This window comes from Entamoeba nuttalli, assembly GCF_000257125.1.
Source record: "Entamoeba nuttalli P19 unplaced genomic scaffold asmbl_8557, whole genome shotgun sequence".
Classification (NCBI taxonomy): domain Eukaryota; phylum Evosea; order Mastigamoebida; family Endamoebidae; genus Entamoeba; species Entamoeba nuttalli.
The window spans coordinates 1-14,883 of NW_008579195.1; the positions used below are offsets into that span (position 1 = coordinate 1).

A 14,883-nucleotide genomic window follows, 5' to 3' on the forward strand; every position below is an offset into this window, starting at 1 on the left:
AGTAATTAAGATAACTTTTGGTTGATATTCCATAACTTGCTTTGATATTTTATTTGTTCAACATTGACTTTTATATATCACTTTACCTTTCCCTTTTTATTAAAAAAGTGATCTGGAGATTATAATGTTCAAATAAGATTGAGATTTTGGCTAGAATTATAAGTTTTGATGAACTAATTTTAAGATTATTTTTAAAAATTGAATTATTCCATATTAACTTGTATTTTCTTCTTCTTTTTTATGATGAAATAAAGAAGAAATACAGTGAATCCTTGAACTCCTAATGTGATAAACCAGAATAAAAATGAAGTAGGATTTCTTGTAACAAAGTTAAGTTCATTGAAGGCATCTAATTTGGTTAATTCTTTAATAGAGTCTTGTGTTTTAGTAATATTAATTTTATTAACCTTATCAAGGACTTCTTGTATATTAATAGGTTCTTCTCTAAAATAGTTAATATTATGTGAAAATGTTCATTGTTTTAGTCAAATAAAAGGAATGATAAGATGATCTAAACTATTATATAAAAACAAACACATTACCACATTTAGGAATTAATGTATCTCTGACATAATGTTTTAAATTATTAACGGTTTGAGCATAATCAACTGATTGTTTTGAAGCATCTAATAAAGGGATATATAATCCTTTGATACCATCATAAATTTCATATAAAATTTCGTTGTGAGATTTTCCTTTAATTTCTTCGATGGTATATTTTTTTGTTATTAGTTGTTGTTTAGGTTGTTTAGTAAGTTTATTAACGATATTAATTTCTTTTACCAAACCATTAAATCCATTTCCAATTAATGAAATAAAAACTTTCTTAGGAATTTTAATAAAATTTTCACTAGAACATTTAACTTGATCACCGTCAAGATAAAGATCAGTCTAGTACTATAAGTAATTTAGAATAATAATTAAGAGAAAATTAGTTAAACAAACAGAAATTGTATTTAACTCACCATTATAAACAATATAAATCCCAGTATTTCTTGGTGCAGTTTTTAAACTTTTACAAGTTAAAGTATGAACTTGATTATATCTATCATCTTTATTATTAAAAATAGTTAAAAGCACTTGATCTTTTCCTTTATTATTCATTTTTAAACTAATTTCTAATCCATTTTTACCTGTTTTTAAATCATTGTTACGAACAGACTCTTCTGAAAGTACAATTCCCATTTCACCAACTCTTCTTTGAATTTGAAGTGGAACAAATAATTCAATAAATTCATTTGTTAAACTCTCAACTGTTAATTTTATTGTATTTAATAAAATTTATTAATTTAATAACAAAAATAAAAAATATTTATGTTATTAATTTAAATAAAAAAAACAAACAAATTTAGAACTAATACTTTCATCTTTTCCTTGGAATAAATATCCTACTTGAGTCTTCTCGGTATTTGATAAAGTGTATTGTGAATCATCACCTATTAATGACAAATAGTTATCTCTTCTTTCAACTATTTTTTGGTATTTATTTCCCCAACTATTACGAATAGAAAGACCCAATATTTTTGGTAAAGCCATTGATTTATAGAACAAAACAATGACCAATAACGTTAACATTAAATATTCCTTTTTTAGTTTTTTTAATATTTTTTAGTTCTATTAAGAAAAACATAAAAACTTAAATTAATTATTTTTAATTTAATTCTCAATTAAAATTTTAATTTTGAGAGTTGTCCTTTTACTGTACTATATGCTTTCTTTCGAGGATCATTTCTTGGGAGACTATTTGTATCAAATTTATTAATTAATGTTGTTAATTCTGTTTTATCAGATAATTTGTTATAAAGTTTATTTCTTGTTTCTTCAACTAAAAACTCTTCTGGATGAGGTGAATTAAAGAATGTTGATACTTGTTTACACCAAACAAAGGTATAAACCTGACTTTTAAATGTAGGATTAGACATACAAAAGTTTTCAATTGCATTAATATCACATTGGAATTGTTTAATAAAATTACAATTGAATTTTTGGCAGTTAGATATAAGACTGGTTAATGATTCATTTAATTTTTGTAACATTTGAGTTTGAATCTCTGAGACAACCACTGGAGATAAAATAGATAATTGTGAAAATTGATTTTTAGTAAAGTTAATAATAGAGTCTATAAATTCATGTGATTTTTCTGATGAAATTGATGACATTGTATCACATGTTTTCATAAAGTCTTGTATCGTATGTAAATATTTTTCACAAATCCATTCTTTTACTCCTTTATAAATTGATTCAGTCTTTTGTTTAATATTAAACTCTTTAGCAATTTTGGTTAAGTCACTAAATCGTTTACCAAAATGGTCAGAAATTAATGAACAAATTAATGGTGTTGTTTTTTCAAACCCTTCTAAATCAACCAAAATTTGGTATGTTATTTGTAATGTTGCTTTATTATTTGATTTTAAAAATTCAGGATAAATTTTTAAAAGCTCATAAAGATATTCTTGCATTGTACCACATATCGGTTCTAGTGCTATGTCTAATTCCATTTCATATCTTTCAAGTTCCTCAATAAATGGTACCAATTTTTCTAAACAAAGATAGAAAGCTCTTGAATATATTGTTGGTAATGTAATACTTTTCATATTTGGATTTGATGTAGTTTCAATAAGAGTCATAAATTGTTTTTGTAATTCTGTAGTAGGAGCAGTGGCTTGGAATAATTCTGGCTTAATTTCATTTTTTAATCTTTCATAATATTGTTCACCAATTTTAATAGCATATTTAGCAAAAATACTTTGTAACGCACCAACTAAAGGAGAAGCATCATAGTCATAAACCTTAACAGCTTTAATAAAATATGTCATTTGATCTTTAGTTTTAAGGAAAACATCTAGTCCTTGTTTAAGACTAAGATAACCAGAAGAGAATGTTTTGAGTTTTTGAGCAGCATCTCCCCACATTTTTTGCAAATCTTCAGATTTAACAATATTTTCTGTTGTCTGTTGAACTTGATGTTCAATCACGAAAAATCCTAACATTCTACTTAACATTTGTTGAAGAGATTGATTTGGATAACTTTGAATTGCTGTATATCGTTGTTCTTGTAAGTCTTTATACTGATTAATAAAATCTTGTTCAGTATGAAAAGACATATGAATAAAATAAGCCTCATATAACCAAACAAAATTTATTTCTGATTTTTCAAAAGCATCATAATCTTCTTCTTTAGAACTAGCATTATTAACAATAAGTTCTTTGTTATGGTCAAGTATTGAAATACCAATTTTTTCATTATCTTCATTAACAGCTTCACACCACCTATCAAATAATTTTATAGCTTTATTTTTAATACTACTTTTAATAGTTTCAAGTCTTAAATTAATTAGTTGAATAATTTTATATTCATTTTGTTCAAATAGTTGTAATTTTCTTAAACGATCATAGACAATGAAAGCTTTTGAAATATGACCATTACTAATATCATCTTCAATTCCTTTAACTGTTTCTAATATAGTTTTTAATTTTTCAACAAATCCTAATGTTTTCATAATGTTAACAGTAGAAACTCTATTATTACTTAATAATTTAATTTTACTAAATAAAATATCACTTGACTCTTTTGCTTGTGAACTTGTTTTTTCTAATCGTTCTTGTGTTTTAATCATTTTTTCTTTAACAGTTCCTAGTTGTTCAGTACATCCAATAAATTTTTGGAATTGATCATTACAAATAGTTTGAATTTCTGTTTCTCTTTTATCAACATATTCTTGAAGAACTGCTTCAAGATCATTTTCTTTTCCATTTTCAATTACTTCTTTTAAAACTGTTTCGTACTTCTCACTATGAGAGATTGAATACAATACATCAGAAAATTGTTCTCTTTTTTCTTTTGTCAAACTTGGTTGATTTTTTGCTCCGTTCATTCTATTTTGATTTTTAAGATGTTTGACCTATTTTTATTCTTTTTTCTTCTTTTTTTTAAGTTCTTTAGTGATTATAACTTATTAAATTTTTTTACAAAACAGTTTTAGTATTGTCATTCATTTTATGTTGTAGTAATTCTTTTTGTTATATATACATTTTTATATTTAATTAGTATAAAAAATTAAAAAAGAACTAATAATTAGTCAATGAATGATGACTACTACAAAATACTTGGTGTGTCTCCTTCTTCTTCATTGCAACAAATTAAAAGAAGATATCATTTATTAGCAAAACAATATCATCCAGATAGAAATCCAAATTCAACTGAATTTAATGCTATTGCAGAGGCATATTCAGTCTTAGAAGATCCTCATAAAAGAATATTATATAATTTATATGGAAAAAATGCAGTAAATGTAGCTGAATATATTAATATTCCAATAACACAAAAACAATTATCAAAACAAAACAGAATGATTATGTTATTTATATCATTAATTCTTATTCTTTTAGAACATCTATTTCAATTACCATTAATTATTATATCATCTACAATTTGTCATATTTATTTAACAAAACAAATTCCATGGAAAACAACCATAGTAGTTTTAATAATGTCATCAATATATTCTTTATTACAATTTTTTTATCAATTTGAAACTGGAATAGTTGATCATATATTTATTTATTCAGAATTAGTATTAATCATAAATGATGGTCATACTCTTTCTTGGGATTATTCTTTTATTGTATGGATATTCCTTTGTTTTCTTTCATATATACATCCTATTCATAGTCCTTTATGTATTGGTTCTTTTAACATAGCAATAGGTGCAATTTTAACAACTTCATGTTTTATGAGAGTATGTGCATCTGATGATACAAATTCTCATTTTTTTAGAAATGCAACACGTATTATGTATGCTGTTCCAGATGTTCAATATGGATTATTAGTTTTATTTGCATTTTGGTTTTTCCATGGAATAGTTGATTCATTAATTGGGTCATCATTAGAATATGTTTGCTATCTATTTCATTATCTTTTAAATATTAAAAATAACATAACTCATGAGAATAGATTACAATCTCTATTCAATTTTTTCCTTTAAACTCTCAGCCAATTTCATATATAATTGTTTTTGTAACTTTTATATTATCATTAGTCGTTTATAAATTCCTTCCACCAATATTAGTTTATTTCTTTTCCACTGCAGTTGTTCATTTTTTAATTGCTTCATTATGTATTAGAGTTGCTGGTCCTTCTATAAAAAATGCTCTTATTCATAAAACGTCAAAAAAAATTCGATTTGGTGGTCCTTATATCATTCATGACTGTACTGATATTGGTCCTCCTCAAATGACTTTTGCTGATCTTTGTAAAGATGTATCAATTCGTCAACCAATTGAATGGGAAATTGAAAAAAGTGATTCTCGTTGGAAAGTATTAGTAGGAATATCAATTTTTACATATTTAATGGAATTATTATTTTGTTCTATTAACACTAATATGTATTTCTTTCGTTCAGTAACAATTGGTTATGGGTTAAGTGTTGTAATGTTTGGCTTTGGAGAAATATTAGAAATGCATCACAAATTATAATTTATTATTAAAATCACAAAAAAAAATTATTGCAATCAATTGAAACCAAAAGAAAGAATTGATAAGACTTAATTCCAAACTACACAATTTGCAAATTCATTCTGTCTTGGATATCTCACAGCACACATACAATTGTTTTTACAATTCCCTTTGCAATTAAATCCTGGTGTATCTGCTCTAAAATGAAGATGATATTTATTAAATAATTGAAGATCCTTATCCATTCTTGCTGCAAGAATTTCAAATTCTTTAGGACTTAATTCTTTTAATCCATACTCTGAAGATGATCCATAATTGAATTTCCATTTATTAAATCCATCACTTGGTTGTTTAATAGTTGTTTTAGGTTTTAATTTATCTTTTTTTGGTCGTAACTGGAAGTGATAATTCTTAAATTCTTTCATATATCCTCGTCCATTTCCAACATCATATTTTCTTATTGAAGGTGATGTTCCTAACCATGTGTCTACAGACGGTCCGATAAATGCCATTACCTTCTTATTTCCTTTACTTAAAATTCTGAATGTATCTGTATGTAAATGTCCACATAATACTCCAAGAATAACATCATTATACTCTGCTAATGAATCAACTAGTCTATCATTATATTGTGGATATAATTGATCTGAATAATTAAACCTTTCAGCCACTCCAGGACATATGTGCATACTAACAATAGCTCTTTGTCCAGTCTTTCTGTATCCATCCATTACTGTTTTAAACCATTCAAACTGTCCTAAAGGATCTGTAGAATCCATTGTTTGTTTATTATAATTATAATATAAAACAGTATTAAGAACTACAGCATTTAAAGGAACTTTAATACCTAAATGTGCAGGAAATGGCATAGTATAATATCCTCCATGTTTAAATGATTCAATAGCATTTTGTGATAAGAAAGGAGCAAATTGTTCAGCAGCAAATTGAAATATCCATTGTGAATTAATAGCCATTTGATTAGCAGGATAAACATCATGATTTCCTAACATAGGAATAATGAAAAAGTCTTCAAATTTCTTTAACAAAGCAGTAGCATTAACAATGGATTGTTTTACATAATCTAAATTATATTTAGGGATTGCACGTGAAACAATATCACCATTATAAACCATAACTTTTCCATTTACATCAGTATTTCTTTTAATAAATTTAACTAATGAATCTAATAATGCCGTGTTTGCATCACATGAATAATCTCCATACTTACCTGCATTCCCTTTTCCTTCTCTACATAATTTTAATGGATCACTCCCAACAGTATACATAGGGTCTAAATGAATATCAGTGAGTTGCCACATTTCAAATGAATAAGTAAAGACAATAAATAATAGTATTTGAAATACCATTCGATAATATGATTTTTCAGAATTTTTAAGTTTTTTTTTCATTTATTTTTTTTTAATTTAAAAAAATTTTCTTCTTTAATAAATAATAAAAAGCTTAAAAATATTCTTCTTTGATTAGACTTTAATCAATTAGTGGTGATGATCTCTATCATCTCTTCTGTTTGAACTTCTATCATCTCTTCTTGGTGAACGGTCATCATATCTATCTCCTCTATCGTCTCTTCTACTTGAACTATATCCATGTCTGTCTCTATCATCGCGTCGGCTAGATTCTTCATATCTATCTCTGTCATCTCTTCTACTTGAACTATATCCATGTCTGTCTCTGTCATCTCTTCTACTTGATTCATAGTCATACCTATCTCTATCATCTCTTCTACTTGAACTATATCCATGTCTGTCTCTATCATCACGTCGACTTGACTCATATTCGTGTCTATCTCTATCATCTCTACGATCATAATAATCTCTTCTGTCACGATCATCTCTACGGTCATAATAATCTCTTCTATCTCTATCATCTCTACGATCATAGTCATGTCTGTCACGATCGTCTCTTCTTCTGTCTTCTCTACGTTCAGCGCCTCTGCCTCGTCCATTTCCTCCACCGAAGCCTCTTCCTCCTCTTTGGAAACCACCATTTCCTCCTCTACTTGATTTTCTAGTACCTTCAACATACCCACAATCATTTAACATTTTACAGAATTTATTAGCTTGATACAAAGGTGTTGGGAAACAAACAGAATTAGCACCATTGAAATATAAATGAGTAAGTTCATATGTAAAATTATAAAGAGAGAGTTGTGAAAGATTTTCAATAGTATTTTCTAAAACAAAATACATTGATGGTTTCACTAATCCCTTTCTTGGAACATGAGAAACTAAATAGAATTGGAATATATCTGTTTTAGTAACTCCTTGAGTAATAACAGTTCCAGGTAATGGATTAATAAAATTATTTCCATCTTTTGAGAAGAATTTCATATCATGTTTATTATTCACAGTGACATAAATAAATTGAATGCTTTGGTCATATTCAGCAATAGCCTTTTTAACTTCAACTAACTCTCCTTGTTGAATATTTTTCAAATCTCCAGTATTAGCAGACCCTCTATAAATAATCACTTTCTTTGGATGACTTCCATTATATTCAGTATATGATTCAAGAGCTTTCTTCATAAATTCTCCAATATGAATTCCAGCAGTATGAAGTCCTTTCTTTTCAACAACTGAACTCTTTTTATAAACTGTGAAGTCTTTATCAACTGAGCTGACAATAGCAACAATTTCCCTATCTTTGCCTGCTGAAATAACATCAATACCAACTGTCATACCATCAGCAAAGCTTGAATCAATTTCAGTTTTCCATGGAATTCCTCCCATCTTAGATTGCATTTGTAATGTAATCATTTGAATAATTGGTGTAGGTGGTTGTCTTCTTAAAGTATTTGGTTTAATGCATTGTGTTGGAACATTTTCATCAACACAAAATTTCTTAATTTGTTCATAGATACTATCTGTAACAGAAACAGCTAATACCATAGAACTATTCTTTAAATCTGGTTTATATTGATCAATATTTGTTCCACTTAAATTAATAATATTAGGTTGTCTATATGAAACTTTCAAACGATCATAGAAATTACCAAGTTGATGTTCAAATGAATTAAATTCATTCATACATTGACTTGGTACAATAGCAGTCCATCTATCTAATGGTTTTAAATCATAAAAATTAAAGTTTCTTATATCAGTTCTCCAATCTCGATTACTTGGCACATCAATATTTCTACTCTTTGAAATAATTTGTGGATTATGTAATACATAAGATGGGAAACATGCTGGTTCTCTTTCAACATTAATTTTCCATTGTTTAAGGTCTGGAATATTTTGTATATTACCATCAACAATACTTTTAAGTGAATCCATTTTCTTTTGTGGGTCAGCACTAAACAAATCAGCTAATTTTCTCATAAATTGATTATCAGCTCTCATATCATCTGACATACCAGTAAGTCTCATAAGTTCTGGAACAAAATAACATGGTTGTTTTTCAACTTCTTTTCCTTCTGAATCTTTTTCAATTTTCTTTTGTACAAGTAATGGTTGGTCCATGTCTCTAATTTCAATTTGATAACGTTGTTTATAATATTCAGCAATAGAAACAGAACTTCCATCTTTACGAGTAAAGCTAAAGCTTGGATTTTTTCCAAAATCAATGTCATCAATTTTTTCTAATCTTTTAGTTTGACTATTATAAAGAACCATTGGTTGGAATTCTTTTTTAATTGTGTCTTGATCTTTTGAACGAATTGAATCCAAATAAGTTTGTGTTCTCAAACATCTAAAAGATTTGTCAATGACAAGATATGGATCTGTATCAAAGATTTGTGTAGTAGATGAAAACCCTTGAAGAACAGCAAGTCTATTTCCTCTATCTGAAGTAAATTCTTCTGGTTTACTTACATCAAAGAAACTCTTTTTCCATGAAATCATTTTTTTATTTCCATCAATAATAATTGATTTTAATAACATGTTAGCTTTTTGAATATCAAGGTCATTTGATCCAGTAGCAGGTACAAGTTCAACTTCAAAAACTTGTTGACTTCTTGCTTTAATTTGGAAGTTTCGTTTATCTTCTGGAACTTCTTCTGGAACTGAAACCATTCTACCATCAGTAATAACTCTACGTTGGAAATGGGCAAAAAGGAGTGCTCTCTTTAATGAGGTATTTTCAGTGTCTGGTTCAAAACGAGCTTCATAATTTATTAAATTCATTGAAGAGAAATTAACTTTAAAAGCATTACAATAGATGTCCTTTTTTTGGCAATCTGGTTCTTCAACTGGTTTTTTTGGAAGAGAGGCATAAAAATCTTTGTCAATTCTCTCATGCACTGGTTTATCAATTGTTTGGTCATTTGAGAAGTAATCGTGAATTGATGGTTGCATTATATAGGGTTTTATAGATAAGTTCCTTTTATATAATTGGCTAAATTAGATCTCATTATTTCTTGTCTTTTTATTTTTCTTCTTTTCTATAGTTTTTCTTTAAAATATTACTCTAAAAACAGATTTTTCTGGAAATTTTTAAAGTGTTGTCTGAAACAATAAGTTTTGTTTCCTGAGTTTTAATGTCTCAATAAATTTGAAACAAACACGAATTTTATTTGTTGTGATGTTATGAATTATATACTTTCTCTTTTCTTTTTTTTCAAAATTATGCTATTGCTTTCCAGTTGTTGATAAACCATTAGCATACCCAATTGAATAGTTACTACTCTTAACATTACAGACATTGTAAGCTGTTGAATTATCAAATGTAGATTCTATCAATAATAAAAACGACTTGCAACCAAACCCTACTTTTGTATAATTTCTTTTTTGTCATCAAGAAAGTAGGAAATTTTAATACAATAAGAAGTTGTAAAATTTAAATAAGTGGATACTAGCTATTTGTTTTATGGAATAAAACTTTTAAGTTCTACATAATAAAAATAAAAAAAGATTAAATATTGTGATTAGGAGATTATACCCATTCAACTTAAAATAATATAAACAAACAATTCAAATTAACATTAAAAGAATTGTAGAAAGACCAATGAAGATACTTAAGCTATCACTTCTTGTGTTATGAATTGAATTTTTAACACATCTTGCAGCTTGGTTACATGAATATCCAAATGGACAAACTCCACAAAATGGAGCACACCCTTTTGTATAATTCTTTTGTATTTGGTTTGACAAAGGACTTAAATTTGATTCAGTTGGGTCACACTCATCCCCTATTTCACACTCAAATGAATTATTACAAACCGTATAATTCAAAGCATGTCTGTTAGTCCAATAATTTTCCATGATTGTCATTTTTGTTCCAGTTGTCGTTTTAAACCTAAGGATATAGAAGTTAGCTATTGGTGTGAGTCAATTCTTTCTTATTAATGATAAAGAATAAAAAGAAACAAACAAAAGCCATGGCATTTTGATAATAGCAAATTGATTCGAAATTCTAATCTATATGTATTTGTTGGTTGTTTAGTTATATTATACTCGAAAACTAAACTACCACAAGAGAATGATTCTAGATTATTTAAATCATATCCATGTAGGGAATAAATTTTTGGATAAGTTAAATTGATAGGATTATCACTCTCAGTAATTAAAGTAATATAATGGTAATGTTCACTAATTCTAATAGGCACTGGATATTTTATAGAATAACCAACAATCTCATTCTCAAAAATAAATGATGGGTCATTCTTTGTTAATGGAGTATACGGTAATGGATCACCTGTTGGCTGACATCCAATTTCCCATGAAAAGAAATCATCATCAGCAATATCTTCAGAGACGCCTCCCATAATTCCATCTTTAAGAATTATATTTGCCTGTGGAATAAAAGAACACAAAGAAGTTGATTCATTATAAGTTATTGGAAATGGAGTAGAAGAGATAAATGTAGTGTTAGGTATAAATTTAATATTAATAAAAATTGAAGAACCAATAAAATTGAATAATTTTATTTGGTATATTTTATCAGTATCAATTTGACCATTTTTGGTTGGAGTTGATAAAGTAAATTTTGTTGTTGTAATATCAGCATAATGATATGATTGCTGAAATAGTAAACTTTCAACAATTACATTAGTATTAAATAAAACTACTTCAGTTATATTATTATCAACTTTTGTTAATACAGCAGCTGGATATGTTTTATATAAACAGTCGACATATTTAATTGATGCAGGTAACACATCAGTAGCAGTTTCTTTATGAAAACCAGATAACATCATAAATAAATCAGGGTCAACAACAATAGTTTTATTTGTATATTTGATATATTTATTTGTAGTGTTAGTTATCTCAAATGAACCAGAAATAATACAATGAGTTGTTTTAAGACTTACACTATGAAGTTCTAAACATTGACCACAACGTGGAATTTTTTTTTCATGAAAAAGTTCAAAAAACATTCCAGTAGAAACATAACATTTAGTATGTGAGGAATAACCCATAACATTTGTTTCTTGATTAGGAACATCTTGATAACAATCATGAACTATTTTCATGTCAGGAGATAACAAACCAAGTCCATTCTTATTTTGTACATTTTTAAAATTTTCAATATGATAATTCGGCTATATCATTAATTTCTTTTAACAAATTTTATTTCTCTTTGTTTTTAAAGTTTAAAATTATATATTCTGTAATAGAAAAAAAAACAAACAAAACACGGAGAGTTTTGTAACACTTTTGCTTTTGACAGTGCTGTAATAAGTAAAAGAATAAATACATATTTCATGAAAAACAAAACAACAGATTAACAGATTATTAAGTTCATCTATTCAATAATATAATATTTAAATAAAAATTAATAGAAAATAATAAAAATATATAATTACGAAAAAAAACTACGAAATATTTTTTATATACTTTATTTTATGTTTATCTATCTTAAAATCATTGAATTAATCATTATTTTATTATTAAATCAAATAACAAAAAAATTAAAATTATTGTGTTTTGCAATCTTCTGCAGTTGGTGGATTTTGTAATTTAGCAGCATCATAATGCTTTTTATTAGGTTTTTCTTCTTCTTCACTTGAATCGTCAGAAGCAACAGAGAGTGCTTCTTCCTCTTCTTCTTTTGAGCTAAGTTGAAGTTTATCACCAGTGCCTAACAATTTCTTTTTTGCAGACTCAAGCTCTTCAGAATTACACTCTTCACCTTCTGGTAAAACCTCATTTTGATTTGATTCAACAGTTCCATCAAATTTTCCATCAAACTCAAAGTTTCCATTGAAGAATTTAATTTTTCCTTCAAACTTCCCAATCATTTTAAAATTAGATAACTCAGGGAAGTCTCTATCACAACAACAATCATCACAGATGTCTTGTTCATCACTTTCATCTTGTAATCTTTTTTTTCCATTACTTTCAAGACAACGTTTCATGATAAAGGGTTTTGAAGAGATTTTTTAAGATTTTTTTATTTTTTAAGAATTTATCTTTTCATTTCTTTTTATCTATTTTTCAATCTCTTTTTCTCTTTTTGATCTTAGAAATATTAGAAGCAATAATCATTATATATGTTATCAAATAGGACAAAGATTAAAACAAGAAAAGCTGATGAGTTTTATCAACTTCATGACTTTATGTCTACTAGTCAACCAAAGCATATTGATAATAGACCATGGCATATTAATGTTGAGTATCGTACTCAAAAATGGAATGAATTAGTTTCGTTTTTAGAACAACTTAACTATGAGGATTATTGTTTAACAAAAACACAAACAGAAAATTATAAGGTAACTCTAAGAGATTTAAAAAGAATAAAAGAAGAATTACCAACAAGTAGGGAATACATAATTATGGTTGAATTATTAGCCCGGAGAATTATTCCTAACTTTGTTGTTCATGAGGGAAGAGAAGAACAAACATTGTCACTATTATTTTCTATGTTAGGTCATAATTTTAATGCAAATCAATTGTCACATGTTTCAGCTCCACATTGTTGGTCATTTATGTTAGGGTCATTAACCTGGTTAAAAGATGCAGGAGATGTTGTGTGTGAAGGAATTGATGCTATGAAACAAGATTTATTAGATGAAGATGAATTAGTAGAAGAAACAATTGCAATGGAATGTGAACAATGTGCACTTCAGAGTTGTGTAAATCACCAAACAGAATTAATGGTATCAAAGAAATTAGAAGAAATGATAAGTACACGAATGAGTGAATTAGAAACATTAAAAGATGATTTAACATTAAAATTGTCAAGACTTAATGAAGAAATAAAAGAGATGAGTTATGTTCCATATGCTGTAGAAAATTTAAAGTTACAATGTGAAGAAATTATAAATCAAAGGAAAGTCCTTGAAGAAGAAAGAATTAATTATAGAAATGAAAGAGATCTAAAGAAAGGAGTTTTACAACAAAGAGAAAGTGAAGAAAAAAGCTTAAAAAATGAGTTGCAAAATGTTCTCGAAGAAAAAAAACAATTGGACAGTAAAGTTGGAAAAGGAAAAGATCTTCAAATGCTTGAAATTCAAAATGAAGAACAAAAGAAAGAAATAAATCGATTAAATGAGCATCTTAAAGAAGAAACTATTGCTGTAAAAAATGAAGAACAAGAACTTAATATTGTTATTGAACAAGTCAAAGAATTAATTAAAAAGACTGAAAAAGAAGTACCAATTGATAAAAATAATTTAATGGATAAAGTAACACTCGAAAATATACAAAACAGTTTAGAAGTTCTTCAAAAAAATATTATTCAATGTAAAACAATTCAAAAAGCAAATGAAGAAAAGATTAGAAATTTAAATACAACAAGTGGACAAATCAAAAAAGAAATTGATGAATTAAAACAAGTTGAAAAAGGAATAGAAGAAGCGATTAATACTACTGAAAAGAAATGGAAAGTAATTATTACTAAAAGAAATAAAATTGAAGAAGAAATTAAGAGTATTGAAGAAAAATATGCTTCTATTGATCGTACTGAATATGAAAAAGAATTTAAAGAAGCAACTAAATTAGGAGATCAATTAGCTCTTCTTAACAAAGAAATAGAAGAACTTAATCATCAACGAGTTCAACAAGAACAACGACTTAATTTTATTAAAGAAAAAACACTAGAAAAGAATAATCGTTTAATAGAAGTGTATAAAAATTATATTCAAGAATATCAAAATAAAATTCAAATTGTAGACGAAAAAATGAAAGATGTTAAAGTAAGTGTATTTAATGCTTTTAAAGAGGTTGGAATTCAACAATCATCATACCTTCCAAAAAATTAATTGATTTGATTGAGTTTTTTTAATGCTAATATTATTAGTTTGTTTTTTCTTTGTAATACTTCAAATAATAATGTATTTATTGATTTAAGTTTTTTTAATATAAAATGTTAATATGAAAGATTCTTTTTTATCTTTATAAAGTTAATATGAAACTTTAATTATTTTAATATAGTAATCCAAAAATCTATACAGTCAAATTAAGATATTGATTTAGTATTGTCAAATATAAACTAGAAGAATTGGAGAATATAGATAAACAGATAAG

General features: G+C 26.6%; 9 protein-coding genes across 9 annotated transcripts; 2 read left to right on the forward strand and 7 right to left on the reverse strand.

The window, feature by feature from the left end:
- Positions 1–203: 203 nt before the first annotated feature.
- ENU1_186950 (hypothetical protein) lies at positions 204–1,536 on the reverse strand (the record flags this gene model as incomplete). The annotated part of the gene is made up of 4 exons (XM_008861667.1): positions 204–444; positions 536–891; positions 946–1,248; positions 1,345–1,536. The coding sequence occupies 4 exons, from the start codon at positions 1,534–1,536 to the stop codon at positions 204–206; spliced, it is 1,092 nt and encodes a 363-aa protein (XP_008859889.1).
- A 131-nt stretch (positions 1,537–1,667) lies between these two features.
- ENU1_186960 (exocyst complex component sec15, putative) lies at positions 1,668–3,875 on the reverse strand (the record flags this gene model as incomplete). Its single annotated transcript, XM_008861668.1, has 1 exon — positions 1,668–3,875. The coding sequence occupies one exon, from the start codon at positions 3,873–3,875 to the stop codon at positions 1,668–1,670; it is 2,208 nt and encodes a 735-aa protein (XP_008859890.1).
- Positions 3,876–4,082: 207 nt separating this feature from the next.
- On the forward strand, positions 4,083–5,476 carry ENU1_186970 (DnaJ domain containing protein; the record flags this gene model as incomplete). Its single annotated transcript, XM_008861669.1, has 2 exons — positions 4,083–4,895; positions 4,955–5,476. The coding sequence occupies 2 exons, from the start codon at positions 4,083–4,085 to the stop codon at positions 5,474–5,476; spliced, it is 1,335 nt and encodes a 444-aa protein (XP_008859891.1).
- A 68-nt stretch (positions 5,477–5,544) lies between these two features.
- On the reverse strand, positions 5,545–6,822 carry ENU1_186980 (acid sphingomyelinase family phosphodiesterase, putative; the record flags this gene model as incomplete). Its single annotated transcript, XM_008861670.1, has 1 exon — positions 5,545–6,822. The coding sequence occupies one exon, from the start codon at positions 6,820–6,822 to the stop codon at positions 5,545–5,547; it is 1,278 nt and encodes a 425-aa protein (XP_008859892.1).
- Positions 6,823–6,951: 129 nt separating this feature from the next.
- ENU1_186990 (PIWI, putative) lies at positions 6,952–9,771 on the reverse strand (the record flags this gene model as incomplete). The annotated part of the gene is made up of 1 exon (XM_008861671.1): positions 6,952–9,771. The coding sequence occupies one exon, from the start codon at positions 9,769–9,771 to the stop codon at positions 6,952–6,954; it is 2,820 nt and encodes a 939-aa protein (XP_008859893.1).
- Positions 9,772–10,386: 615 nt separating this feature from the next.
- ENU1_187000 (hypothetical protein) lies at positions 10,387–10,686 on the reverse strand (the record flags this gene model as incomplete). Its single annotated transcript, XM_008861672.1, has 1 exon — positions 10,387–10,686. The coding sequence occupies one exon, from the start codon at positions 10,684–10,686 to the stop codon at positions 10,387–10,389; it is 300 nt and encodes a 99-aa protein (XP_008859894.1).
- Positions 10,687–10,757: 71 nt separating this feature from the next.
- ENU1_187010 (hypothetical protein) lies at positions 10,758–11,888 on the reverse strand (the record flags this gene model as incomplete). Its single annotated transcript, XM_008861673.1, has 1 exon — positions 10,758–11,888. The coding sequence occupies one exon, from the start codon at positions 11,886–11,888 to the stop codon at positions 10,758–10,760; it is 1,131 nt and encodes a 376-aa protein (XP_008859895.1).
- Positions 11,889–12,332: 444 nt separating this feature from the next.
- ENU1_187020 (hypothetical protein) lies at positions 12,333–12,773 on the reverse strand (the record flags this gene model as incomplete). Its single annotated transcript, XM_008861674.1, has 1 exon — positions 12,333–12,773. One exon carries the CDS (start codon positions 12,771–12,773, stop codon positions 12,333–12,335), a length of 441 nt encoding a protein of 146 aa, XP_008859896.1.
- Positions 12,774–12,908: 135 nt separating this feature from the next.
- Positions 12,909–14,618, forward strand: ENU1_187030 (chromosome partition protein smc family protein, putative; the record flags this gene model as incomplete). Its single annotated transcript, XM_008861675.1, has 1 exon — positions 12,909–14,618. The coding sequence occupies one exon, from the start codon at positions 12,909–12,911 to the stop codon at positions 14,616–14,618; it is 1,710 nt and encodes a 569-aa protein (XP_008859897.1).
- Positions 14,619–14,883: the final 265 nt, after the last annotated feature.